Here is a 27833-nt window from a genome sequence, read left to right on the forward strand (position 1 = left end):
ATTCTCAAATACAGATGGACTAGTAAAGAATTAATGCTTGATGGTATATCTTTACCTTTGTTTTACGGTAATATTCTACAAAAAGCATGGAAAGCTCGATACTCACCCAATAAGTTAACAAAACCGATGAATACGTAAGGGACATATTTGATATTGTTGTCAAATCATTAATGATAGCATTTTTTGTATTAACAGTTATTCGCTCGTACGGTCTTTACATAAGAAAATAATTAAAACACCGTTTTTAAAAGCAGATTTTGGCGTGACATGGGTGGAGTCCTTAATTTATGACTTATGGTGTTCCGTGGTTCCCAACCCCGCATGGGAAGAATTGAGGACATACCTTTTTGTCGGTTTAAACTGGTCTGGAGTTGGCATGTCAGTTACCTGTTTCATTAACTGTTAGTAGTCCTTAGTTTGTACATTTGCGTAATTTATATTCAGTTTCGTCATTTCCGTTGCAACAAGGGACTCAGATCTTTTCAATTTATTTTATGTGTGTTTAATTGTATATTTTTCCACAGTGGCCAGATTTTAAAGGGTGTATGTGTTCATACCAAAGTACTTTGACCCCATCGCATTTTTTGCGCCTGTCACATTCAGGTATTTTTGGCCGCTGAATGTCAAGTTTCGGTTTTCCTTTAGTGTGTTTTTATTTTACTTGGGTGTATATGGATATGGGCAAACCTTTCGCTGTACCTTTGAATTATGATGTTTCACGATCAGCTACAGTCTGTCTTGTGGTGTCTTTGACATATTCACCACACCTATTCTCGCTATATAGGTTATACAAAATAAAGTTTGTTCACCATATAAATTATATAATCATTATTAAGTTTTTGTTTTATTATCTGACACATTTTGATTTGTTTTTAATTGCTGACACATTGTTTTCAATACTTTCAGTACTTTTCAATGCAACAATAAATGACAACATCTGCTCACTAACATGTTACTTAATTTTGAATTTTGTTTGCCAGAACCGTTGCCGAAATCTCTGCATGACACTAAAAATAAGTAGCATATGTTATTATGTGAAATCCTTATATAATATTAGCTATAGTTGTCATGTCAAAATAAGGGCACTCTTGAATGCCAAACGGTAGCAAAGATTTAACGGTACCCGCGAGTCTGCAACATATTCCTAAAAACTACAAGTAAATTTAAAAAAAAATTATTCCCCTACACTATTGGATTTGTAAATCATTACAGATAATAAAGGTTTGTCCAGGGTGTTATATTTAAGGAATCACCTTGACAAAGAACCTCACTTTTGGACATACCACATTGGGGAGATCCAGACAATACTGTAAAAGAAATGAAACTTACTACCAATATCCAATTAGCGTTCGGCAGAAAACAGTGTCAAGCAGAATTAGTTTTTAAATTGTTGAAATTTTTCATCAGGCTTCCTGGATCAACAGGTGGTAATACTTATAAAGAGACCACTTTGATTGTTAATTAAAATGTACTAGCTTATTTCAGAGTTTTTGTCTTAGAATGTTTGCCTGTAGTTCTGTTGAAAAGTTTATTGTGATACTGTGATACTATCATGTCAGATAATTTCTTTATAATAATAATAATAATAATAATAATAATAATAATAATGATAATAATAATATTTATTATAATAAATAAAGATATGTTTGATTTTAAACACTTTGCTGATATAGTTTTAAAATTATAGTAAGCCGCCTAGATGAAGGACGACTGACATTGCCAGTTTTGCTGGAGGTTAGTATACTAACTATTTAACGGTGCACCTGGTCCATGCTCCCAGTTTTAGTTGAGTAAGAGTTGCTCATTTACTTTTGTTACTTTGTATGTATGATTTTAGTTACTTTATGTTCTTTGTTGTGTATGTCTGTTTTCCATGTCTGGTCTTTGTCCCTGGATTACATTCTTTTGATTACCGCTATAACCTTGGTTCCCTTGATTATTCTTTCAAAGACAGCAAGAAAAACTAGAATATCTACACCTGTTTAATAAATATATGTATTAAAATTTTAATTTAAAAAAGTCGATGTTTTCTTCAACATTAGTTTAACTTTCCTAAAATTAAATACGGATATAAATTTTTATTTGATATCAAGCTCTAGATATATTGTAAGTACCTCAGACTGAAAGTCACATTGGTTATCCTTTTTCAAATATAAAAATACAAGTTTATGGAAAGTATATAAATGTAGACTTAAGTTAATTTGATATTTCAAAAGAGAGATAACTCTAATCTCATAAAAATACCTTACATGAAGGGAACAACTATTTATGTCTGTAGCATACAGCACCCTGGTAGAGAAACATTATTAGAGTGGTCAAGTGCAATGTATTATTACTACAAGAAACTCACTGTTCTAAAGAATATTTAATAATATCCACCTGAAAGCAATGATATATCAGTAATGAAACAAATAGCTACGACAATGCTAGTAGATTTATGGTACAAATAATCATAGTACTACAAACTGAATTTTGATGAACAAATAGACAAAGGTGAAAAGCTGTTTCTAGCTGGACCACGAAAAACCTAAATACCAAAATAGGAGTCATCACTGTTATGATAAACATTTTTTTGCAAATCTCCGCGTGATAAATTTAAATGATTAATACTAGCAAAGGGGTTACATGTAAGTATGTTTGATAATGATACATATTCCAATATATTAATATCAACTAGATAAAAAATAATGTATATAATGTGACAACTGATGTTACTACTGGATAACAAATAATGTATATAATGTGACAACTGATGTTACTACTGGAACACTTTTCTGAGCTTCTATGTAAGTAGCAGTATTTATAAAATATAGACAGTAAGTGATTCATGTGTGTCAAAAAACCCACCGAGTTCAGTTTTATTTCTTGTACAGAAACCATTATAGATCACATAAACATTCTTAGTTTTATAATTTGGGTTACGCTTTTGAGATAAAATTTGTATAGATTGTACATGAAATTAGCACTTTGCAGGAGTTATCGTTCTTGATTTGATTAGATTTGGTTGAATTTAGTGGGAGGTTAAAGTGTAATTTTGTCAAAGGTACAGATCTAAATACAGAAAGGACTAGTGTCGCATAAAATATGGCATAAGTAGACCATGGGTTTTCTACACTATGAATCACCTTACCATACCCAGTGCCTGATGTTTATATGGACTGCTTTTTAAATTAATTTGGTCATTTTATTTTATTTTCTCTAATAAATCTGAAAAGCTATTTTGACTTGAACAAGAATAAATTTAGTGAGCTGACACAATTTTCTCCGGAATTCATCAATTCATGATTAAAAAACAAAGATGACATGACTTGTAGACCAAAAGATTTTTTTAAGAAAACAAGCAGTATGGGGTAACCCATTAAATTCAAACAAAAACTTAATTTTCAAATGAGGCATTTAATAAAATCTTATGTATAAACGATATACTGTAAGCAAATGGACTTTTTCGACAAGATTGGAAAATAGATATGACTGGAACAGAGATTTTATTCTTTGAAGAAATTTATCTCTCTATCATTGTTAAATATTTTAAGATCTAAAGCCTCATTCAAAACTCAACTGAATTTGTCTAATACACCAACCTTGTATGTAAAATATCCACACAAAAAAATTGGTGTAAAGGCTCAAATCTCCACACGCTTGAGCTGCTTTAATGATAAAATACTCCATGAAAAAAGATAGTTTACAATGGCAACCGCAAGGTCGTCGCGCTTCTCATACACTTGATTCGAAAACTTACCACGTCCATTAATTTGGAGATTAAGCTTCATTACAATAAGACACATAATTCTGCTTAACTACAACTACATTTATTGTTAACTATTTGAGACATTTCACCAATTATGGATTTTTTGGAATTAAAACTTAATGAAATAAAAATAAAAAACCTTTATTCTCTATCAAGGACTAAAACGTTTAGAAGCAAGGGTGTCACAAAGAAAGATGAATATAAAGCTGATGAGTATACTCTATCAAGAAAAGGAAAATGGCAAGTTGACGATTTCTGCAGGTCAGATCACGATTCTACTACTATAAGCGGGATTTGGTACGAAGGCTGCTACGTCTATCGCCCATACAGAGGTTGGACATGTCCTCATGTCACCTGTGCTACCAAGTAAGTGTTGTTGAACGGAAATTTGTTAAATCTTATATAAACATACCGTAGATCTAAGTATGAAAGAAAAATCTTTCCAACAACTTATCCCGAGAAAAAGTGCAAACATAGAAAATACCACTTTTTGTACTATGCAAATTTTTTAAAAAGTGTATGCTAGGGAAGAGAAGGTTTTTCTATTTAAATAGAAAATTAAATATGCGATTTAAAAAGCATCCAGGTGAAAAATAGATTTTTTTACATACTTCTTTAAGCACAGGTTGAACGATGACCTGGTGGTTCGTTAGAATTTCCCTCTGTCTTTTAACAGATATCAGTAAAGAGATAATCGACAGATTTTATGAACAAATTGAGGGAATAGGGTGAACCATATTCAAAAGTATTTTTGTTTGTTTGTTTGTTTGTTTGTTTGTTTTTGTTTGTTTGTTTTGTTTTGTTTTGTTTTGTTTTTTTTTGGAGGGGGGCTATTAAAAAAGTGACACAATTACTTTGAGGAGAAAAAAGTAACAAGTTTAATGTTAGAGTGTATCCCTCATATTAATATAGTTCCACCTGTTTCCTCTTAGCATGTGTGAGAACGTGAGAAATCCAAATCCGTATACTTTTTACACGTGTTAGCCTAATAAGTATTACTTTGTGGAGATTTGGGTGGCTTGCTGGATCGATGTTAAAAAAATTTGGGTTCCTCAAAAGAAAACAATTTTCTTCCTGAGATGTTGTTCCTACAAGAGATATACTTGGAGGTGTACCTGAAATATTTGCTAAAAATTAAATAATGGACTCTCATCTCTTTGTATTATTTTTACAAATAATGAAAACACAACAACTTTGTTATCATAAAAATATGCCATCAACTAAGGCCAATGAACACCAAACGTTTGTTACCATATACCACCAAAAAAAGCCAATTAACACAAAACATGTATTATCCTGTGCCACCAACCAAAGTCAATTAACACAAAAAGTGTATAATCCTATGCCACCAACCAAAGCCAATTAACACAGAACATGTATTGTCCTATGCCACCAACCAAAGCCAATTAACACAAAACATGTATTATCCTATACCACCAACCAAAGCAAATTAACACAAAACATGTTTTATCCTATAACACCAACCAAAGCCAACTAACACAAAACATGTATTATCCTATGCCATCAACCAAAGCTGATTAATACGTTGTTTTACGATGACAGAGGTACCTACATATATCTTTGATAATTTGTATTTGTGACTTTTAAATATAAAGTCAAGAGCAAGATGATCGTGACAAACCTCAATGATGAAATATGGATGTGTGTTATGGAATTGATCTTTAACTGCACACTACACTACTACTTTCCACACAAAAAATCATCAATAGATATCAATTTGATGAAAGCTGCACATTATTAGTCAGGAGGTGTCACAATTTTTTTCAGAGCTACATTTACCCTGTGAGTCAAGCGGTATCTTAATTTACAGGGTCACACTAACTCTGTAAGTGAGGGAGTGCCTCTATTCACACATTACCTATGTCGGTCAGCAGACATCCAAATTCACAGAGTTACATTAACTATGTCAGTCAAGATAAGAGGTGTCTCAATTCACAGAGTCATACTAACTCTGTCAGTGCCTCATACCTTGACATTAATTTTTACATAGATAATACAAGACGTTTGAAATTGCAACTTTATGACGAACGTGATAATTTCGATTTCCCAATAGTGAACTTCCTCTTCTAAGTGGCAATACATCAATACACCCAACCTACGAAGTATACATTGCACAGTTGATCCGTAACTGTTGAGCCTTAGTGTGATCTGTACAGGGACCTTCTGTGTAGAACGAGGATATTTCAAATAAATTTCTCAATCAGGGGCATGTCTAGCCATTGTTAATATAATCACTACAAAAGTTTTACGGTCGACATCATATATTGATACACCGATATGAAGTTTCAATCTCACAGCTGAGACAAGATATCTTCAATTAGATTCAATGTCTTACCGGATTAACTACCAACAGAACTTGACACCTACTAGCCGCAGAAAAGTAGCTCCTTTCACACAAGTCAACGTGGCTAGGGGTTAATTACGATTCCCTATTACAATTAAAAATCACACTACTATCCTTATAGTGCATTAAAATTAACAAAGGTTTTATTATAGTTTACATGCACTTGTCTGGAGCATTAAAATTTATTTTATCCTCTACCGTAAGTGGGTCTGTTTGACATTGATTTTTCAAATCATAACACACTTCAATATGATAACAGTGCTCTTGTATCAATGCCATGACTTTGCATTTTCAAAACGCTTTTTTATTTTTGATTTTTAGTCCATACTTAATTAAAAAAGTGTTCTTAAAATCTGTCCTAATTCACAGGTCGGGCTAAAATAAATATTAATATTTTCGATTAAACTAACTTAATGTATTATTTGTCAATGTCGTTCTATAAGGTTAGTGCGTTCAGAGAGAGATATATATTTTATTTCTTTAGAATTACTAATCATCAATAAATGTTTGGTCCTATCTTTCTTTTATCGCTTGATTTTTTGCTTTGTGGAATCAAGTTCAAAATTAAATTTATGTGACGTCTTGTTCCTCTTACATAGGACGAAATCCAATATAAGTTTTCATATGTTTTAAAACATATGAAAACATAATTATGTTTAGGACCAAAATTGAAATATATGGTTTGGTGCCTATTAAAACAAATAGAATTTAGAAATTTATCCAAAATTGAAAGAGTATTCAAGGGAACCAAGGTTATAACGGTAATCAAAAGAATGTAATCCAGGTATAAAGACCAGACATGGAAAAAAGACACACACAACAAAGAACATAAAGTAACTAAAATCATACATACAAAGTAACAAAAGTAAATGAGCAACTCGGACTCCACTAAAAACTGGGAGCATGGAACAGGTGCACCGGTAGGGTAAGCGTCTAGAAACACCCGCTGAGTTGCTCATAAAAAGTCAAGTCCGGGGTAGACAAACGAGGAAAGGTAAACTATGACCCGTTGAATAAATCAGTTTTCATGGTGCTGATGGATAGTTCATAACGATCCACGAGTTCATGATGACGACCATAAAACTTCTGTAGTGATGACTTCAATCTTGTAACAACATAACCCTGTTCCAGAAGCCTATTTGAAAACCACACTCTTTTAACAGATCGTATGTAGAAGATTTTGACGTGGTATATTTTAACTTCAAGTAAGTCCCGAGTAGAAATGTAATACAGGGTATGTTTTAACTTCAAGTGTATTCCGAGTAGAGATATGAGACAGAGTATCAAAATAGAAAAAAAAAAGATTCCCCTCCTAAATCCTCAGTTGAGACCATGAACCAGAAAATGACCACAATAGCAGACTACAGATGTAAGAAATCCAACACAGAGTCGTAAAATAGATTTTATTTCAATGAATTAACAGAAATAACCATCTTGTTGTGAAATAATACATATTGTAAACAAAACAAAATACAAAACGAAAAATAATGCAATACCACTTATATCAGTTAAACAGGTTAGATGAAGTATTATCTTTAAACAATCCTAGTTTCGGGGATTTGATACATCTCATCTATCCCAAAGAACTTTAGATAAGGGATATTACAGGCACTTATATCCTGACCTACACTTAGAGATTGATGGTAAAATATTGACCTAATTGTACGACAACTCTGATGACGTTTTATGCAGAATTGTCAACTTACCTTTCATTTGTGGCAACATCCCTTCAGCACCTGAGTATGGAGTGTTCATATCACAACTCATACGTTAGGCCAGAGTTTGTCGTTACTACGCAGATTCTTTGTATAGCGCTAGACTTCTTACAATTAGGCATCTAGAACAGGGTTATGTTGCTACAAGATTAAAGTCATCACTTCAGAAGTTTTATGGTCGTCATCGGGGATCGTTACGGTGTATCCATCTGCACCATGAAAACTGATTTGTTCAATGTGTCATAGTTTTCCTTTCCTCTTTCTTCTAACCCGGACTTGATTCTTTATGACAAGCAGAGGACGCTTACCCTACCGGTGCACCTGGTCTGTGCTCCCAGTTTTTAGTGGAGTCCGATTTGCTCATTCCGTTACTTTGTATATATTATTTTAGTTACTTTATGTTCTTTGTTGTGTTTGTTTTCCATGTCTGGTCTTTGTCCCTGGATCACCTTTTTTATTTTTTTATTGTATGAATCCTGTTTTAATGGCTATTTCAAATTATATTCTTTATAAACCAAAAGCTTACAGGATCAGACAGGTATAATTAAGCGGGTGTGAAAATAACACACGTATGTAAATATAATGTAAATATAAATACAATACTAGAATGATTAACTTCCAAGTAGTGAAAGTAGTCGAACAGTGTGGAAAAAAGGCACCACTGACAAATAGGTAAATTTCTATCAACAATGATAATTTAAATCAAGGCAGGAGTCCTCTACAGTATGGTATTGATAAACAAAGGTGATGTTGATGGCAACAATAGAAATCATTTATTTATAATATGACGTCTCCATATCGTCAACAGTATATGTCGGTACAACACCACCTTTAGCACCTGCGCACTGTCTCTTTTCTTTCGCCGTCTCTTCGAGACAAAACACCCATTAAAAACGCGATGATTTAACGGCTGAGATATTATCTAATACTATACCGATACTGATACTTATTCAGTAGATGGTTTACTTGGATATTTGGTTTATTTCTTAATTAATCGCCCCGTGCAGGTTCGGGTGTTAAAAGAATAGGCCTGCAGCAGCGCTAAGCGTGTCGTAAAAGGCGACTAAATAGTGCTCAGAACCTTAGCCGGGGGTTAGAGCGCTCTGCCCACAGAGCAACTGGGATGTGTGCCCCAGGTGGTTGAATGGGGCACCCCTGGCGTGTTACATGCTGGGGTTGTCAGGCTATAATACGGAAAACCTGACCGCAAACCATAGTGGTGCACCGTGTTGGGAAAGATGCCACGTTTCTCGCACGTTAAAGAACCCTACTGTGGTTTTCTCCCGCAGTAGGAACCATAGGGCTCCGCCACAGGAGGCTAAATTGCCCGACCCTACCCACCTCTCCCTATTTCCAGTGGCAATCAAAATTTGTCGACCCCATTGTCCTTGTGTCCCATCCCTTTTTCATTTCATCATTTCATGTTCATTTTATCATCCATTTCATGTTCATCGTCTGAATATAGCTGCTCGGACGTTAAACCCCAACAAACAAACAAACAAACATATTAATTAATCCAACTTCCATACGGGGGAGTTTAAACAGAACAGTCGTTATTTTGGCTACGCTTAGGGAAACTTTTGTCGCAAATATTACCGTATTTGTCATATTAGAAAAGAAATAATTCCTTCCGGGGGTAGATTTGTTCTCATTTTAATATGGGTTTGGCATGTAAATGCCGTACCCATGTTAAAATGAGAACAAATCTCAGAAGGTTTCCCTGATACGAATGTTACCATGTCAGTCTGAAAGTTTCTCTGATTCGAATGTTACCATGTCAGTCAGGAAATTTCTCTGATCCAGATGCTACCATGTCAGTCAGACAGTTTCTCTGGTCCGAATACTACCACGTCAGTCAAAAAGTTTCTCAGGTCCATATGTAAACATGTCAGTCAGAAGGTTTCTGAGGTTCGATTTTAAATATCTTTTATTTGCCGAATACACCCGTGCAGGTTCGGGTGTTAAAAGAATAGGCCTGCAGCAGCGCTAAGCTTGTCGTAAAAGGCGACTAAATAGTGCTCAGAACCTTAGCCGGGGGCTAGGGCGCTCTGCCCACAGAGTAACTGGGATGTGTGCCCCAGGTGGTTGAATGGGGTACCCCTGGCGTGTTACATGCTGGGGTTGTCAGGCTATAATACGGAAAACCTGACCGCAAACCATAGTGGTGCACCGTGTTGGGAAAGATGCCATGTTCCTCGCACGTTACAGAACCCTACTGTGGTATTCTCCCGGAGTAGGAACCATAGGGCTCCGCCACAGGAGGCTAAATTGCCCGACCCTACCTACCTCTCCCTATTTCCAGTGGCAATCAAAATTTGTCGACCCCATTGTCCTTGTGTCCCATCCCTTTTTCATTTCATCATATTTTCATGTTCATTTTATCCTCAATTTCATGTTCATCGTCTGAATATAGCTGAAATATTGCTGCTCGGACGTTAAACCCCAACAAACAAACAAACAAACAAATATTTGCCGAATAAAGTACAAAATGAATTACACAAGTACATCTTACTTTTGAAGTATTTTCCTTTTAAAAAATATACAATAATCTTACGAGCATGCACATACAGAATAATGATTTTTTTTTATTAGTCATATAAAACAGAAAAAGAAAAAGGAGAAAAATGCCTTTTCCCATCAAGTTTTGCGGTAGATTAGATATATCTTGGGAAAAATAAGTAATCTAGTTACAGTTCTAGTTGCTTCATTTTCTAACTTATTTGAATAAATAATACCACAGTTGTCCCACACTTGCAAGATTGGTCGTCTGTAAACTAGAGCATTCTTGCAAACATTTATATAATCAGTTTTCGCATCACGTTGATATGATCCATAACACTATTAATGATATTGTCAATGCGAGTATTCCATTTGCCATTTTGCCAACCCACTGCAACCCACATCCCCATCCCTGCTTGGTGGATCCGCCACTGCACAGAGCCTTGTGGAACTACAGCTGATATAGCGCAAACGGGGGACAAGGTATTTTTTATTAAAACCCTTTGTTTCTTTTTTTCAGTATAATTTTTAAACCATTTTAAATTATCACCAGTTATGCCGTGTGATTTTAATTTATGCAGTATACCTGTATGTCACACTCTACTAAAAAACGTTTTTAAAAAGACAAAAATAAAAACACATACAGAAAAAAACAAAAAACAAACAAAAAACAAAAAAAAAACGAAGCAACTTGTTTGTTTGTTTGTTTGGTTTTTTTTAATCCAAAAACAACTCTAATAATTGGTGCACTGTTGAATATCCAAGGAAGAACCCGTTCCGTACAAAAGTCTATTTGCAAATAAATGATTTTAGACATGATTATGAATTGTTCTCTCCGACCCACACAGCTAATCAAAGAAATAGGTCTGTAGTTCGAGTGTAAAGCGCCCCCTTTTTTAAAGCACATTTGCGTTCTTCCATCTGGACGGAAACTTGTAATATTGAAGTGATTTATTAGATATTATTTGTAAAGGGATTGATGTTTAGCATCTTATGGCTTAATATATCAGGACCGGATGCCTTTTTCGGGTTTAAAATTTTGATATCATCTATTATTTCGGAACGTTCTATATTTATAATAAATATTTCATTACTTGATTCCCTCCATGTTTTGTAAAGGATTGTTTGCTTCTTCAATGTTTTATTTAGGACAAAAATAGCTTTGGTCGTGTATCTAACATGAAATTTAACTTGTGACATACGCTGCAACAACAAATTTCTTAAAATGAGTAAAACAAGAACATAATTGAATTATCAAGTCCAAACTAACTCAATACATGAAAATGTGACTGAAATGAGTGGTTTTTATTGCACTTTATTAGGTCATGTTCTTATTAACTTGTGCCATATTGTTGGGTAACTTTTTCGTAGAACTAATTTCATCTAAACGTGATCTTAATATTATAACTTGTCAATGACGTTTTTACTCCCACCATTTTATGGACATCGCATTCTTCTTGTAAGCAGTAATGTGGTAGATAGAGAATTTTTTCAAAAACTGACAAAGGGAAAAAACTTTAGCTAAAAAGAGTTCATCGTCAATGTGTTGTTTCAGCGTTCCTAACAAACTCAATGTCCTTAAATCAGGACAATGTGACACGAGGGCTAGTACAGTTGTTGTAGTAATATTTTCACAAGAACGTAGATTCAGTTGTCTAAGGTGCGTATGACAATCTAGTGTCTTTACATGTGATCCTCTAAAGGTCAGGTGGTCAGTATAATCTTCAGAAATGGGATCAAATATTTGCGGATGTTCAGAAGTATGCATGTTCGTGTCTCTTATTCCTGTACAGAATGCTAATATCAAATTTTCTAACCGTTTACATTTCTTTACAACAGATAATGCACCATTTGCAGTTATTTTGAAACAGTTACTAAAACTGGCATGCTTTAAGTTATGGCAGTTTTCTGCTATAGAGAACAAGGATCTGTCTTGTAACTCTGTACACCCATTTAATGACAGGAATGTCAATTGTTTACATGATTTGGTTATTGCAATGACACCGTCATCACAGACATTCTTGCATCCCTTCGTTGAAAGAGATTTGAGATAACTGGAAAACTGAGCGATAGAATCGACCCCTTCGTTTGTGATTTCCTTACAATGATTGGGATTAATATTTCCAAACGAAATTATTTTAATCTGTCTACAATGTCGTGTCACCGCTTTCAAACCTTGATTGGTAATTTCTCTACAAAGTTCTATATTTAGATTAGTAAGTGCAGTACACCTCTGCGCTATAATTGAAAGACCATTATCTGTCAATAAAGGGCAATGAATTGAAAGCTCTGTCAGGTTTGTAGCATCCCTGTACTCGGTAAACGCTTCATCTGATATGTTGTCATTTGAGATGTAAAGAGATGTCAAGTTCGGAAAGTCCTTCAAGATGAGAGATATTGTACGATCTTTTAACGATTGCCATCCTCTGAGTGTAAGTTTTCGTAAATAAGGTTGAGTCCCCAAGAATTCTATTAATTTATCATCAAGATTTTGTGTTCCGTAAAAATAACCAATGTCAACGGAAACCAACTTCAATACTTGCAGTTTGTTCAAACAATGCTCAAAATTAAATCGATTATCACCAATAATTTTTAATCCCTCTAAATTTGGACATCTCCGAATGATATTATTGAAAAATTCTTCTGAGACGATTAAGTTTCCAGAAAATGCCAACGACTTGAGATTATTGAACTGTATTCTCTGGTTAAAACCAAATATATTGATTACATGTCCTGGGGTGATCGTCAAATCAAGAACAAAGTCCTTGACCTCTTGAAGGTGGTCGAAAACATTTACAGCAGAGGAATACTCGACAACTTTCCACAATGAAGGAGTAAAAACAAGCTGCTTCCACAACATGCATACTTTATCAATTGTCCAAACTAATTCCTGGTGTGGAAGGAATCGGAATACATGAAGTAGAAGTTCAGGCGGAATGTCATTTATGTTCATAGTTACAGCTGTAAAGAGATAAAAATGCACAATAAAAAATCCCATTCCGAGGCAAAAACAATTAACTTGTCCAAATTCTATCTCCTGTGTCAGCAATGAAAAAATATGATTGATAATTGCTTCAAATAATTAATTCATATGACTTTAAGTGAATATAATCATTTATAAATTAAAGGTACTGTAATAGATGTGAGACTTTAAGTTTGCAGTCATTTAACATTTTAAGCATATACTTTAATATCTTACTAATACTTACATAAACATAATAAAAAATGATCGTGTAGTGCTTCTGTGAAATAAGGAGTCTGTAAACCCTATAATTCAATATTTGTCCTTTGAAACTACATATAATGGGTGAATGGACTGTGTTATTTTGAATAGGGATTTATAAATAATAATCCAGGTGAGAATGAGTTAACCGATATTTATAGTACACAATAATTCTTTAACCAAAACCATATCATGATATATAAAATACATGTAAATGGTTCATACAGGTAACAGATTAAATAACTTCTCTTGAAAAATAATTTACTATTTATAAATAAAAAAAGTAGCGTTATTTTGGCCTTAAAACTTACCCGGGTCAGGTAATAAAGGAGAGACAACTGCTTTATGCTACAACTATGTACATTGCGCGGCTTGTTTAAATTATCTAAATAAACTTAACAATGTACACGGTCGTAGCATAAAATCACTCATATCAACAAATTAAAGAAACTCAAAGCTAGAAATTATAGACATCAGTACAGAAGTCCACTGTGACATTGTAGCACATAATGAAAACAAACAAAAATTAATTTTTCAGTGTACTGTATACGACAGCAGTGTTTTTGTTACAAGTTTGAACGTGTATAAATTTTAGACACTGTATATGTAGGTTCTGAATTGGAATCAAAGTGATCGAAAACATAGCAACCCTTTTGTATGAAAAAGTTATACCAATTACAGAGGCATAGCATGCAAATCTCGATAAGTACGACAAGGATAACGAACACATACCTTTGAACTTGTTCACAAGTAATTAATTTGCTTTTTTTTACAAAAAAAAAAAAAAAAAAAAAAAAATAGGTACCGCGTAATGTTCCAACAAAAATTATAATTAGTGCTCCTACAGCACCTGCCGTACCCATGCGCTACCCACCCCCCAAACAAGCCCTTGATGAATTTTCCGAAACACTATATCGAAAGCTGATAATGTCCTAACTTGAATGTGATGTTTTCTAGGGTATGCTATGTCTAAATATTTTTCTACATACACAGGTTTGTCTGTAGTCAGAGAGATATTAGTGGTGAAATTGAGGTCATATTTGTCGAAAGGTAATGATGAACATCAAGTGCTCTGGATCATAGTAATTTATCAGTTACTATGGTATAGCAATGATACTTGGGTCAATAAATAAATTTTCAATAATACAACGTGATTTAGGTCGTCTTTGCTTCGATTATAATTTATCCTAGAGATACTGTGGACCGACAATACTCAAATTCACATACCTGTTACTACCTGTGTTTATTGTTCTACTTCCAAAATGTTTTGTTTCATGTTACGAGTTTTTTTGGGTCGACATGGACACGAGAAGAAAGGCAATGATTCCAACGAATCGTGTATATCCTTAAGCATCGTCCCTTGGTGTCCAGTGAGAACTGACAATACTCTGTATCGCAAAAGTCTTTTAATTAAAAAAAGGAGAAGTAAAGAAAAACAAGATTGCTACGGGTAGCCATATGCCCCCTCCCCCAGACAGGCTATTGCAATCGAAGACAGAAACAAAACAAAACAAACAAAAAGTAGCTACAAAGAGATTCACGAGAAAACAAACAGAAAAAAAGACAAAATTGGTTTCGTGAACTTCTTTTCAGTAGTTTGAGATGAGTCGCGTTGACCATAGGAGCTTGGTCCTATTATCAAATATATAACCCCACTAGTTATAACGTTTATAGAGCTGCATGTTTAACAGTGGGAGCAAGCCCCTGTGGACGAAACAATGCCGAGAACACTAAAATAACAGCATACGGTGAAAGAATGCCGAGAACACTAAAATAACAGCATACGGTGAAAGAATGCCTGGAACATTAAAAAGACAGTATATGAAGAACGCAAGAGAATCAAAAACATATACACACAAAAAATAACAGCAAGAACCCGACTGAGGTGTAGGATTAATATGTACGTGCTCCGGAAGTGTGAACAATTCTGTTTCTAGCCTCCTGCTTGTTAAAGTCCGATAAAAGAGAAAGAGAGATGCTTTGGCAAATAAACAGGTATCCTTCCAATCCATTCCTGCCATTTATCTACTTTTTTATGAGGCAGGCTGAATAAAAAAATTTCTTCAACAAAGGGAACTACAGTTGGCACGGTCCTTTAATTTCAAATTTCGCAGTATGGATGATGTGTAATTACTAAATAGCAGTTACCTAGGTCGTGATAATCCACTCTGTATCAAGTTCATCCGTAGTAACTAAAACCTGTATACTTGAACTGGCATATCTCTGAGAGTGGAACAAAAAAGGAAAACTTTTACAGTTTTTTTTTATAGTTACATGAAAAAAACCTTAGTATTCGAACTCAAGGACTGAATAACAATTATTTTTGTGTTTTTTTTTAAATATGACAATGTGTAAAGCATTTATCAAATTAGTACACTGTTTTATTTGGCATGGCATTTACAAACAAAAAATACTTTATCTTCGTATCAATTTATTGTTTAAATGTGTTTTACAATTCTAACAAATGAACTCATTATTTATATAAAATGACAAATCCTGAAATATACCGCTCCATGTACATATCAAAAACATCACTTGTAAAAAGTTAGAAAGTCAATGAGTGTGAAATGTGTAAAGACATCTTTTGTCAATGTCCAACCTTTACAGTCATAGAGGTAGCTAATAAATTAACTTGAGGTGTCACAGAGACAGTCACAGAGCTGAGGGAGCCAATAAACCATGACTTGAGGTGATGGACTATGTTTTACAGTCACAGAGCTGAGGGGGATTCAATTGATTATAAACCATGACTTGTGTTGATGGAGTATGTCTTACAGTCACAGAGCTGAGGGAGCCAATTGATTATAAACCATGCCTTGAGGTGATGTACTATGTCTTACAGTCACAGAGCTGAGGGAGCCAATGAACCATGCCTTGAGGTGATGGACTTTGTCTTATAGTCACAGAGCTGAGGGAGCCAATGAACCATGCCCTGAGGTGATGGACTATGTCTAACAGTCACAGGGCTGAGGGAGCCAATACACCATGACTTGAGGTGATGGACTATGTCTTACAGTCACAGAGCTGAGGGAGCCAATTGATTATAAACCATGCCTTGAGGTGATGTACTATGTCTTACAGTCACAGAGCTGAGGGAGCCAATGAACCATGCCTTGAGGTGATGGACTTTGTCTTACAGTCACAGAGCTGAGGGAGCCAATGAACCATGCCCTGAGGTGATGGACTATGTCTTACAGTCACAGGGCTGAGGGAGCCAATACACCATGACTTGAGGTGATGGACTATGTCTTACAGTCACAGAGCTGAGGGAGCCAATTGATTATAAACCATGCCTTGAGGTGATGTACTATGTCTTACAGTCACAGAGCTGAGGGAGCCAATGAACCATGCCTTGAGGTGATGGACTTTGTCTTACAGTCACAGAGCTGAGGGAGCCAATGAACCATGCCCTGAGGTGATGGACTATGTCTTACAGTCACAGAGCTGAGGGAGCCAATAAACCATGACTTGAGGTGATGGACTATGTCTTACAGTCACAGAGCTGAGGGCGCCAATTGATTATAAACCATGCCTTGAGGTGATGGACTATGTCTTACAGTCACAGAGCTGAGGGAGCCAATAAACCATGACTTGAGGTGACTATGTCTTAAAGTCACAAAAAAAACCAAAATAAAGTTTTGATTGGTAATATAATTTGTAAAGTAATGTTGGTTTATTTAATTTACTTCGCGAGAGGTTTTTGTACTGTATGATATGTTTTGTCATCCTCACCCTTTTTGCCGCAACAATACTAAGTCCAAAAATAAAGTTCACTTTTCATTAGATTGATTTTGATGTCCTAATACATTATAGATGTTAATTACTCTGACGTTAAAGCTTGTTCTCTCTCTCTCTCTCTCTCTCTCTCTCTAGATCTGATCTTATTTTCATTCTTAAAACTACTAACTCCTCCCACAATATTCTCCCATCCTATAACCAAACCTTAATCTAGTAATAACATTTCATATGATGTAAACATGTAGTGTCAGCTTAACTAATTTGTAACGACTATAAAATTATTTATCTTGAATCTAACAGTTAGATAGTAAATAAACAAAAACTACTGGTGGTCAGTGCCATACATCTATGTACCTGTGTTTATAATTGCATGATACTATGGGAAAGTTAATCTGATTTGTGATATTAATTTGACTTAATAATACTGACACCAATACTTTCTAAAAATTGCAAAACTAATACATAACAAAAGAAAGAAAAAAAATCTTTGAAAAGATTTTTTTTAAATACTAAAATTGCAATTATTTTTGAAATATATTTTAGCTTAGCTATGTATGCTGACTAAAAACAAAATGTAACAATAAAACACAATTCATATATTTCAACAACAAAAATTTAAAACAAAACCAATTCAACTAACATTCTTTATTCAGATATCTCCTTCCATTCTCTTAACTCTTTCAATATCTATCATCCACTTTCATACGTCAGTTAATTACATAATGAAATACATACGAAAAATATTCATGCAAAAATAGCATTATACATATAATACATGTATCAAAATTTAAAATAACATTTAAATGCTACTAATGACACATTAAAAAAATAACTTATATGTATCATTATAAATATTTTTTAATTTTTTTCTTTTTATTTATGTACATGAATTAAAAAAAAAAATCAAGCACTCGTACATGTACATGATTTATACATGTAATACACTTGAATCATAAATCAAAATGAATATGAAAACAATTGAAATAATTCTGTACATCAAGTGCATGTACATGTATATATACTAAATCTTTCCATGGCCATATACTAACTATATACGATATAATGCAAACAAATAGTTTAGTTTTATCTTAACTCATATTAATGGATTAAATAGCAATTCTTTTTACACATTATCTATAATGTAACCATTTGCATCAAATATGATGAAAGTAAAAAAAACGAAAACTACTGATGGTAAATGCTATATATCTATGCACCTGTGTTTTAATTGCATGATACTATGGGAAAGTTAATCTGGTTTGTTACATTAATTTGACTTAATAATACTGACAACAGTAATTTCTAAAAATTGCACAACTGCTTGTTTTCAGTCCCTGATTCAAGTCACAACCCCTCAAAAATACTAAAGTTCTTGTTTTATAACAAAATTGTGTACAGATGCTGGACAACAATTTTGATAATGACAAAGACAGCATAATATCATAGCATGACTGCAATTCTTTTTTTCTGCCATGGTATAAAAATCATACTTCCAAAAGAAATATCTAATTAATTGTTATTTTTACTCTATTATTTAAATATGATGATATTATAGTTATCCCTCTTTGAGTGAGATACCACACTTTTACAGGGATAATACTTGCTACAATCATGTAATATTCAAAGTACTTACAAACAATTAACAGGAAAAATCATGATTCTGTTATAAAAAATATATCAAATGTCAATTCAAAATTTTATAAAATCATGTCTTTTATCATTATTTTTTTTCAATTTTGTAGAAACTATTCAACTTAATCTCTATTTTCAACTTCCTATCATCTTTATTTTAACATTTAATTCAGCATGAAGATTTCCCCATAACAACCAAATTATTAAATTGCACATGAATTATGAATAATCACAATGGTTAGATAAAACCGTCTATTGACCTATAATCATTTGTTATATATAAGAAAATTTTTAAAACTGTTCCATTTGTTGCTATCATGGTACAAGTAGGTCATGGATGATTTTAAAGATGGCTGTAGAGTGTTCATGTGATGTTCAAACAACCAGAGGACTATACCCCAGACAATGGCAGCAAACCATGGGAATGTCTCTCCTTGGGGTTTTGGTATATAACCCTTCTCTACCCCTAGCTTAGCAAGACCATATAAAATTCTGGACAACAGGTACAAATTTATCTACAAAAGAATTATACTACTCTAAATGACACTATAAATTCAAGCATGATATTCTACCAATTACATTCAAGCATGATATTCCACCATTATATTAAAGCATGATATTCTACCAATTACATTAAAGCATGATATGCCACCATTATATTAAAGCATGATATTCTACCAATTACATTCAAGCATTATATTCCACCATTATATTCAAGCATGAAATTAAGCCAACTACATTCAAGAATGATATTCTACCATTATATTCAAGCATGACATTAAAGCCAATTACATTCAAGCATTATATTTCATCATTATATTCAAGCATGATATTCTACCAATTACATTAAAGAATGATATTCCACCATTATATTCAAGCATGAAATTAAGCCAATTACATTCAAGCATGATATTCTACCAATTACATTCAAGCATTATATTCCACCATTATATTCAAGCATGAAATTAAGCCAATACCATTCAAGCATGATATTCCACCATTATATTCAAGCATGATATTAAGCCAATTACATTCAAGCATTATATTTCACCATTATATTCAAGCATGATATTCTACCAATTACATTCAAGCATGATATTCCACCATTATATTCAAGTATGATATTAAACCAATTACATTCAAGCATGATGTTCCACCATTATATTCAAGCATGATATTCTACCAATTACATTCAAGCATTATATTCCACCATTATATTCAAGCATGAAATTAAGCCAATTACATTCAAGCATGATATTCCACCATTATATTCAAGCATGATATTAAGCCAATTACATTCAAGCATTATATTTCACCATTATATTCAAGCATGATATTCTACCAATTACATTCAACAATGATATTCTACCAATTACATTCAAGCATGATATTCTATCAATTACATTCAAGCATGATATTCAACCAACTGTATACCAATCACAATATTCTTGTAAATAAAATTGTTGTGGTTCATGGAAATCCTTGTTTTTTTATGGTCTTTAACAAACACCAACAATTACACTTGTAAAAGACGAAAATGAATAGTCACCTTAACAAACTAACTTGTTCTTTAAAGAGTCTAAGATCTGTATAAGTGCAAGATGGGAAACCTCAAATACTGAGGGTAAGATTTAATTGTTCTCTAAACGAGGTTACTAATCTTGCATGAGAAAAGCAGGTGTTTGATTCTATTTCTCACCTCGAATTAGGTTGGAAATGAAATCACCTGCTTTTAACAATTGATCATGACATATGCAGCCAGTGATATGCTAAAACCAGGTATAAAATCTAGGTCACTTCAAAACAGTATATACAAACTGTACATAAGAAATAATCAATCACTAGTTTTTCTCAATAAAACTATTATTTTAAATGAATTTTCAAACACATATTAGATATTGGTTAGATATGATCATTCAATAACTCTATATTATTTACAGGAAAACGTGCTTATTCTCTAAATCTGTTGGAGAGATAAGGAAATCTTGCACAGCTAAAATTAGTAATTTTCTTGTCTCTTTAGTGATAATAAACTTTGATACTGCACCAATAAAAACATATTAAATTAATTAAAATAAAATAATTTAATAATGTAATGTTTTTTTCTGTTTATTACTCTCTAAATCATTCAGTTTCTCGTAAACTGTAATTTGCAGGATGGAATGAAACGTACCTATGTTCAGTACTCTAAACCACTCACTTGTTCATTGACTTTGTTGTACCTTCCAAACACAACATATCCACCAATAAATGCTGCCGCAAATGAGTGCAACTGTATCTTCTCTGACTGTAACCATGACATTAGATTTGTCAGCGATTTATATAGGAAAACAAACATAGCCAAATTCTTTGAATGGGTAAAGGTTGCCTCCCATATTCCTCTAGCCATTTCTTGTACACTGCAAAAAGATTTTATAAAAAAAGAAATCATAAAAAAATATAAAATGTATAACAGTTGCTTGTATAGAAGTTCTGGTTATAAGACACCAACTTATCCTGAAAGGGGTCCTGTTATTCAATGTCAAATAAGATTTTTGTTTTTGTGCACCAAATTTTTATTTTTATTTCAGCAGCAACCAAAATCCATATTTTTATTTAAAAATCTTCCTTGTTCAGTATCATTATTTTTATTTTTTTCAATGAATGAAAAAAATTTGTCCCAAAAATAATTTTGAAAATTTAAAAAAAAAAAATAATATCCAAGGACCCCACCCCCCTCACTTGCTTATAAAAATTTGATTTTAAATTTAATTTTTTTTTTAAATTATTTCATGACAACACCATTATGTCCATGTGAGTATGTGTAGATAATTCTGTTTTATACTTAGTTTGACTATGTTGATTGTTGCTGATGGGGAAAATCAAAGGATACAAACATCTACATACAATTCACTTTACATGCACATTAATGTTTTAGTAAATATAATTTAAGATATATATATATATATACATTATAAAATGCATAACAATGTAGATGTACATGTATATATTGGAAATATTACTAGCATGTGTACAAAAAAGGACAGAATGAGTGAAGTGCTGGAACTTACCTTCCTCTTTTAAATAAAAATGTCATGACCAGTGAATGTGGAAATCTAACTTTGGCACCATAACTAAAACAGAAGTCAAGACAATAATAACAAAATATTCAAAACATGTATCATTCTGTATATTTACTGTGTTTAAAGTCTCTGTATCTGGTAATTAACTAGAACTCATGTAGTAATACTGTCTATACACTTGGACATGTATATATTCTAATCCCTTAAATAAGAGTATCTCTTTTTACAAGTATGCAACAATTATCTGACCTCCTATATCTACATACATTGTACACTATATGATTAAGAAATAAATCATGGAAACTCCATTTATCATAATTTTACCACAGAATGACCATTTATGTGGCATTATTTTACTCCAAGCAACAGCGAGGGGTAAAATATTGGCATAAATGGTCATCCCATGATAAAACAATGATAAAATGGAGTTTCCGTAAGTTATTTTGATTCTAATTGATCAATTATGGTACTTTTTAACATTTTCATGACCTGTTACTGTAAACTTAGACCCGCCATATTTACCCATATCTGGCTGTACACTTTACACAATTTCAGTTGAAATTTTCATTAGGTGAAACTTTGCTTTGTATTTTTATAATGAAGGAAAGGGCGAATTATGAAGAACGATGTTAGATATGGCATTTAATTAGTTGTTTGCATTATAAGGTCACAGTGTTCACACATGGACAAATACAGTACTTCATTCATTGAGGATTGTTATTGTTTTTGTACTTGATGGCAAATGTGGCATATGGCGAGTGCTACCATGTACTTGTTTTTTAGGGAATATAATACATAACTTTTCTAAAACATAACGTTTAATATTATTATTAAATATGAAATTGGATGTTTATTCTTGCTACTGAAATGAATGAAAACAGCTGATACACATCAGAATGTTACGTGTGTTTATTTATATGATTAAGGTGGGCAGTAATTTACATATACACAAGCCACGTCGAGTAAGTCACATGCTGCTCATATAGCAATAAAAAATCAACCACAATTTTGGCTCTTAATAACTGCTTTGTGGGCAGAGTGACCTGAACCCGGCCAGGGTTCTGCATGTTTTTAAGTTGCCCTGTAGGACAAGCTTAGCAATACTGTAGGCCTATTCTTTGACACCTGGGCCCTGCACAAGGGGTAGTACTATATGTAGGACACATTGGTCCTAAACTAGTCCAAATAATTATGCCATTTTGAGAGGCTAATAAAAATGTCTCGGGGAAACATTATGATTATCTGGACTAGTCCTAAGCAAACAAGATTCAAGGCAACCAGACCAACAGTTCTAGCAAACATATGGTTGCATTTCTATGCATTTCTAAGTATGCATTTTTTATTTGCTGTCATGCTACTTTTGCCCCACAAGGAGAATGGACAACTCCAGCAGTGCAAGAGGTTGTCTGGCAAGCTATTTTCTGACTTGGTGCCATCCTAAACATTAGCATCTTACATGTTAAAAGCTACTGCAAATGTGAATAAGCTGAATAACATTATCATAAAATATGTTTAGATTTTTATTTCCACGAAAGAAGTTTAACCCACAGGAAGCCAAGCGACAAAATCCTAAATTTGTTAATACCTAGAAAACATTTGTAATGAAGACAGTTTTCAAAGTTTGAATTACATTTTGTACATCACTCATTTTATACGATATATTTTTGACAAAACGAACTTAAAGATGGTAAGGACCATTTGTTGGTTACTTAAATATTTTTTCGGTTTGCAAATTAAAATCTGTAATTTTATTAAAAGGATGCCCCTATTCAAAATGCTGAAAACCAAATGTGAAGTTCATTTGATCTCCTTTTATAAAGGATTTCCTAGATTGTCGGTTTATCTCATCAGGTAGGTCATTTGTTTTTCTTCAATTTAGTCACATTCTCCCATGATAGGATTAAGAAACTGTATACAATGTTTTAAATGGTAAATATTTTACTATAATTCTGCCAATTTCAAAGAGCGTCGAAACAAGCGGTTTGCAATATGATGCTCAGAAGTAAAAGATTGGGATATGGAGGAACAGGATTCCAACCACTTACATTGTAGGAGTGGAGGCTGGACAAGACTTCTAATGATTTTTGAGTTAGTTATTTGGTAATTGAAATGTGTTCATGGATATTGGGAGGTATGGTTTTCTTCATTGGACAATTTTGTGTTTTCAGCCCTTTTCTTGTGTCATTTGTAAACTTGATCATCTTATGAGATTATTTTAAAGGTTTAACATCTGTTCCTGATTAAACATGACCTTCATCATTGCAGTAAATACAATTTTAAACAGTTCACAAAAAATGGTGATGCATAAGTACTCAAAACATAATTTTGACCTTGCCCTAGTGTGAGTTCAGTCTTTAACAGACATAGATTTGTGTATTGTGTCATAACCATTTATTGTAAATGTGTTTGAACAAATAAATTTTTGTATTTTGTATTTGTATTTACATTGTGGACACCACTGACGAAAATACTATATTTTCAAATTGTTTTTGTACTACATGTATATTAAAATTCTCCTTCAACTTAAAGATTAATGATGTCACAATTTAAAATTACATTGTTTCATTGACATCAAAGGTTATTCAAAGACAAATCTGGGGTCATTCGGAGCAAAATGACAAATGTGAATTCATGAATAAAAACACGCTGAAATTTCCTGCAATTCACCACTTTTATTCTTAAATTTATTTCTAAAATCGTAAAAGCATTTATAAAGGTAGAAGAGAAATATTCGAACATGAAAATAACATTCGCAAAAATAGGTGACGTGAGTAAACTGCTAAGTCACTAGTCAGTGTACATTTATTTACTCGATGATGATAAGTTTAGTATACATTGTACATGTAACTTACACTGCTCCATTCCGAAATCCTTTTACAATAGAAAGCACCGTAGCATATTGTCCTGAAAGGAGCAATCTGTTAATTGCATCTGTTGGAACAGACATGTTGAAGATCTATAGGATATTTCCAATAAAATAATTTTATCTAGGAAAAATCAACTTAGATTTCTGTCCTGATATCGGTTCATGTTTACACAACGCCTTCCTTTTCAATCTTCACCGTGGAGAGTCAATCGATGATCAATTCGTGCCATTACAATTTCGGTCCACTAACCTAGTATCATACGCGCACGAGAGGAAAAAAAGTAGTGATCCAAAATGATGTTGAGAGTAGCACTAGATATTGTCATAATGAACTTAACTATCCTCTGGACTAGTTTTGAAAGTATTAGAACCAGTGTGATTGTACTGAACATTAAGTACAGTCCAATAAGAAAAAAAAATTGTGCTTAAAACCAGACAGAAGCTTATATTTATGATAATTGATTCATGTATTTCTTAGTCACAAATATTTTTTATTGAAAATCCTTCAGTAGGCATCAAAGAAACAGTATTCAAAAGTAAAAGTGCTATTGAAAGTTGTCAATTGAAGATAGTAACACTTAAAATTTGGTTACGTTCTACTTCTGAAAAGTCCGGGAAAATTTCCCGCCAGAAATGTCTAAAAATATTTTCAGATATGAAATGAACATACGAAGATTTGTTTTAAGACGTAACAAATGTTTTTGAACAGTTCCATTGATTATCTAGAGATATGATGAATCACCCCTGCCATGGTTTTTAGACAGAACCATTATGCTTATTTTTTGACTGGGTGTATTATTGCGTTTTAGTCAGTCAAGCAGAAGGGTTTGCTCCAACTTCTATAAATATTGGCAGCGTGAGTATGTTTTTTCGATTTTTTAAACATTGGAATTAACATGTAAATGACAGATATCCAAAACTCACTGTACTACTTAACTTTTCTCTTTAATGACTGTGAGGTTTATCAACTGTCTTTCTACTCGCCTTAATACCCAAAGGTCTATGTGTTCTTCTTGTAGTTAAAAAGCCCTGACTCCATTCTAGACAATTTATAGATATACAAAACCATTGCTAGACAAATAGGTGAAATTACAGACACATTGTCAGAGGAACATTCCGATGATCAACATATGGATACCAAATCATGCAACAAAACATATTCAGGTAAAAAAAATATATTGAAACTACATAACTGTATACTTAACGTACAGAACATAGCATATAATTATAAAATGATTTCTGCAAAACTATAAACTTTTGATAAAATAAAACTCAGTTCCAGACAATTCGGCTAAAAACGCAATGGTTACTGTTCGTCGGAACATACCCGGTACCATATATACAGAGAGAGTACACCCTATTTTAATGTTTTGACTGTCGTTTTCATTCTTTAAAATGATTTTTGTAATTCTCAATTTTCTCACTTCACACTCCAAAGAGTTTTTCATATTGGTTGTCAATTGCGCCTGTCCACCGTCTGGAGATGATGCTCATTAATTGTGATTTCGTGTCGTTATTTGACTTTTTAGTTTAATTTGAAGAAGTGTCATCTGTACCGTGGATTTTATTAATTTTATTGTCGGGGGGGTTTTCAGAGCTACATGTGTGTTTACATTTATTGAAGACCTTTTGGTGATCTCTGTAAGTATTTACTACTTTTGTAAGCCTCTTAGTAGTAGGCATGCACGTTTCAGGTCGTATTTCTCGGGTGGAGCACACAAATGCGCATGCGCATGCGCATGACGTCACATCCGATGGCCGTGGACCGGAAGTGGATTTAGATGGGGGGACCAATAAAGGGAACACGGGGGCCTTGATGCAGGATAGGAGGGTCTTAAAGTTTGGGAGGGGGAAACGACCTCCATAGATATCCTCGTTAAATGTCCTAATTAGTGTCATTATATACTATAAACAGGTAAGTATAAAAAAGGGGGTGTATTATGGCAAAAGTTATCTTTCTTTATTATAATGCTTTTTTTATTTTTTCATTATCGTTAATTGTTTTTAATTATTTTTGTCAATTATTTGTAATTGCATTGTCTTTGTGTAATAATTGAATGGGCACTTTGAATAGATTTTAAATTTTGATTTGAATTTCTTTGTGTTCAATGTATTGCGTAATTTGAATAGATGTCTCACGGATTAGACAGATGTTTGAAACTTTCCATTTTACTGGTGATTTCAATAGCTCATGTATTGATTTTTAACTGTTTTTATTCTGCTTTTTGAATACATTACAGGTGTTAGGACGTGTTGTGCAATGTTTACAACAGGGAAATAATTTTTATCATTGTTGTTTGTTTAATTATGTTTAATATTTTTTGTATTCAGTTTGAAATTTTGGCTAACCACTAATGATTATCCTGAAAATTGTTATATTTACATTTGGAACGTTAATAGCTTTTGAATGGTGTATTTCCTTTCATTTCAGATTTGTATGAACGACCATTTCATCACCTATTACAGACACACTCAACTTTTTAACCATTTTATCCGTGTTATGAGGCTCTAATGGGTAAATTCCTTTTTTTCATATTTTCAATGTTTACATTTCGTGTGGACTAGATTTGATCCATTATGGGGGTGAACTATTCAACTACGGAATAAATTTTTTCTCTCCATATTTTCATTCGTGGTTTGTTTCATTCGCCCTATTTTTGTTTAAGTATTGTATGATGGTTTTTTTATAAGGAACTTTTTATTGCTATAGTATGTTATAAGGTGTTATCGGTTTTGAGCTACCCTTTTGTAAGGAGGTCTTTCTTTAGTATAGTTTTATTAAACAAGATTTTTTCTTTTACATTTTATTTACTATTCATATTCGTATATTCGTCGCGGGGTGTCGTCAAAATCGGGTCCTGCTCAATGGTCTGTTCCATAAAGTTTTTTCTCCATTAAGTAATTTCACGATCCGATCTTCTTATGATTCCGCTTTACTGTGAGTCTTCTTGCCGTCCGAGTATCATTGGCGTCAAGGCTGTGTTT

At 33.2% G+C, this 27833-nt stretch overlaps 2 protein-coding genes across 2 annotated transcripts; both read right to left on the reverse strand.

The window, feature by feature from the left end:
- Nucleotides 1-11611: 11611 nt before the first annotated feature.
- Nucleotides 11612-13695, reverse strand: LOC148608890 (uncharacterized). The gene is made up of 2 exons (XM_088540498.1): nucleotides 13537-13695; nucleotides 11612-13288 (listed from the first exon to the last, which is right to left on the reverse strand). Exon 2 carries the CDS (start codon nucleotides 13278-13280, stop codon nucleotides 11751-11753), a length of 1530 nt encoding a protein of 509 aa, XP_088396624.1. The 5' UTR covers nucleotides 13281-13288; nucleotides 13537-13695; the 3' UTR covers nucleotides 11612-11750.
- Nucleotides 13696-15964: 2269 nt separating this feature from the next.
- Nucleotides 15965-25041, reverse strand: LOC148608891 (peroxisomal membrane protein 4-like). The gene is made up of 4 exons (XM_088540499.1): nucleotides 24835-25041; nucleotides 21971-22033; nucleotides 21121-21319; nucleotides 15965-19435 (listed from the first exon to the last, which is right to left on the reverse strand). The coding sequence occupies exons 1-4, from the start codon at nucleotides 24927-24929 to the stop codon at nucleotides 19187-19189; spliced, it is 606 nt and encodes a 201-aa protein (XP_088396625.1). The 5' UTR covers nucleotides 24930-25041; the 3' UTR covers nucleotides 15965-19186.
- Between the last annotated feature and the right edge of the window lie 2792 nt (nucleotides 25042-27833).

Source organism: Perna viridis, chromosome 8 (genome assembly GCF_037379345.1).
Source record: "Perna viridis isolate PV_CMFRI_1.1 ecotype Kerala chromosome 8, ASM3737934v1, whole genome shotgun sequence".
In the NCBI taxonomy this organism is placed as follows: Eukaryota; Metazoa; Mollusca; class Bivalvia; order Mytilida; family Mytilidae; genus Perna; species Perna viridis.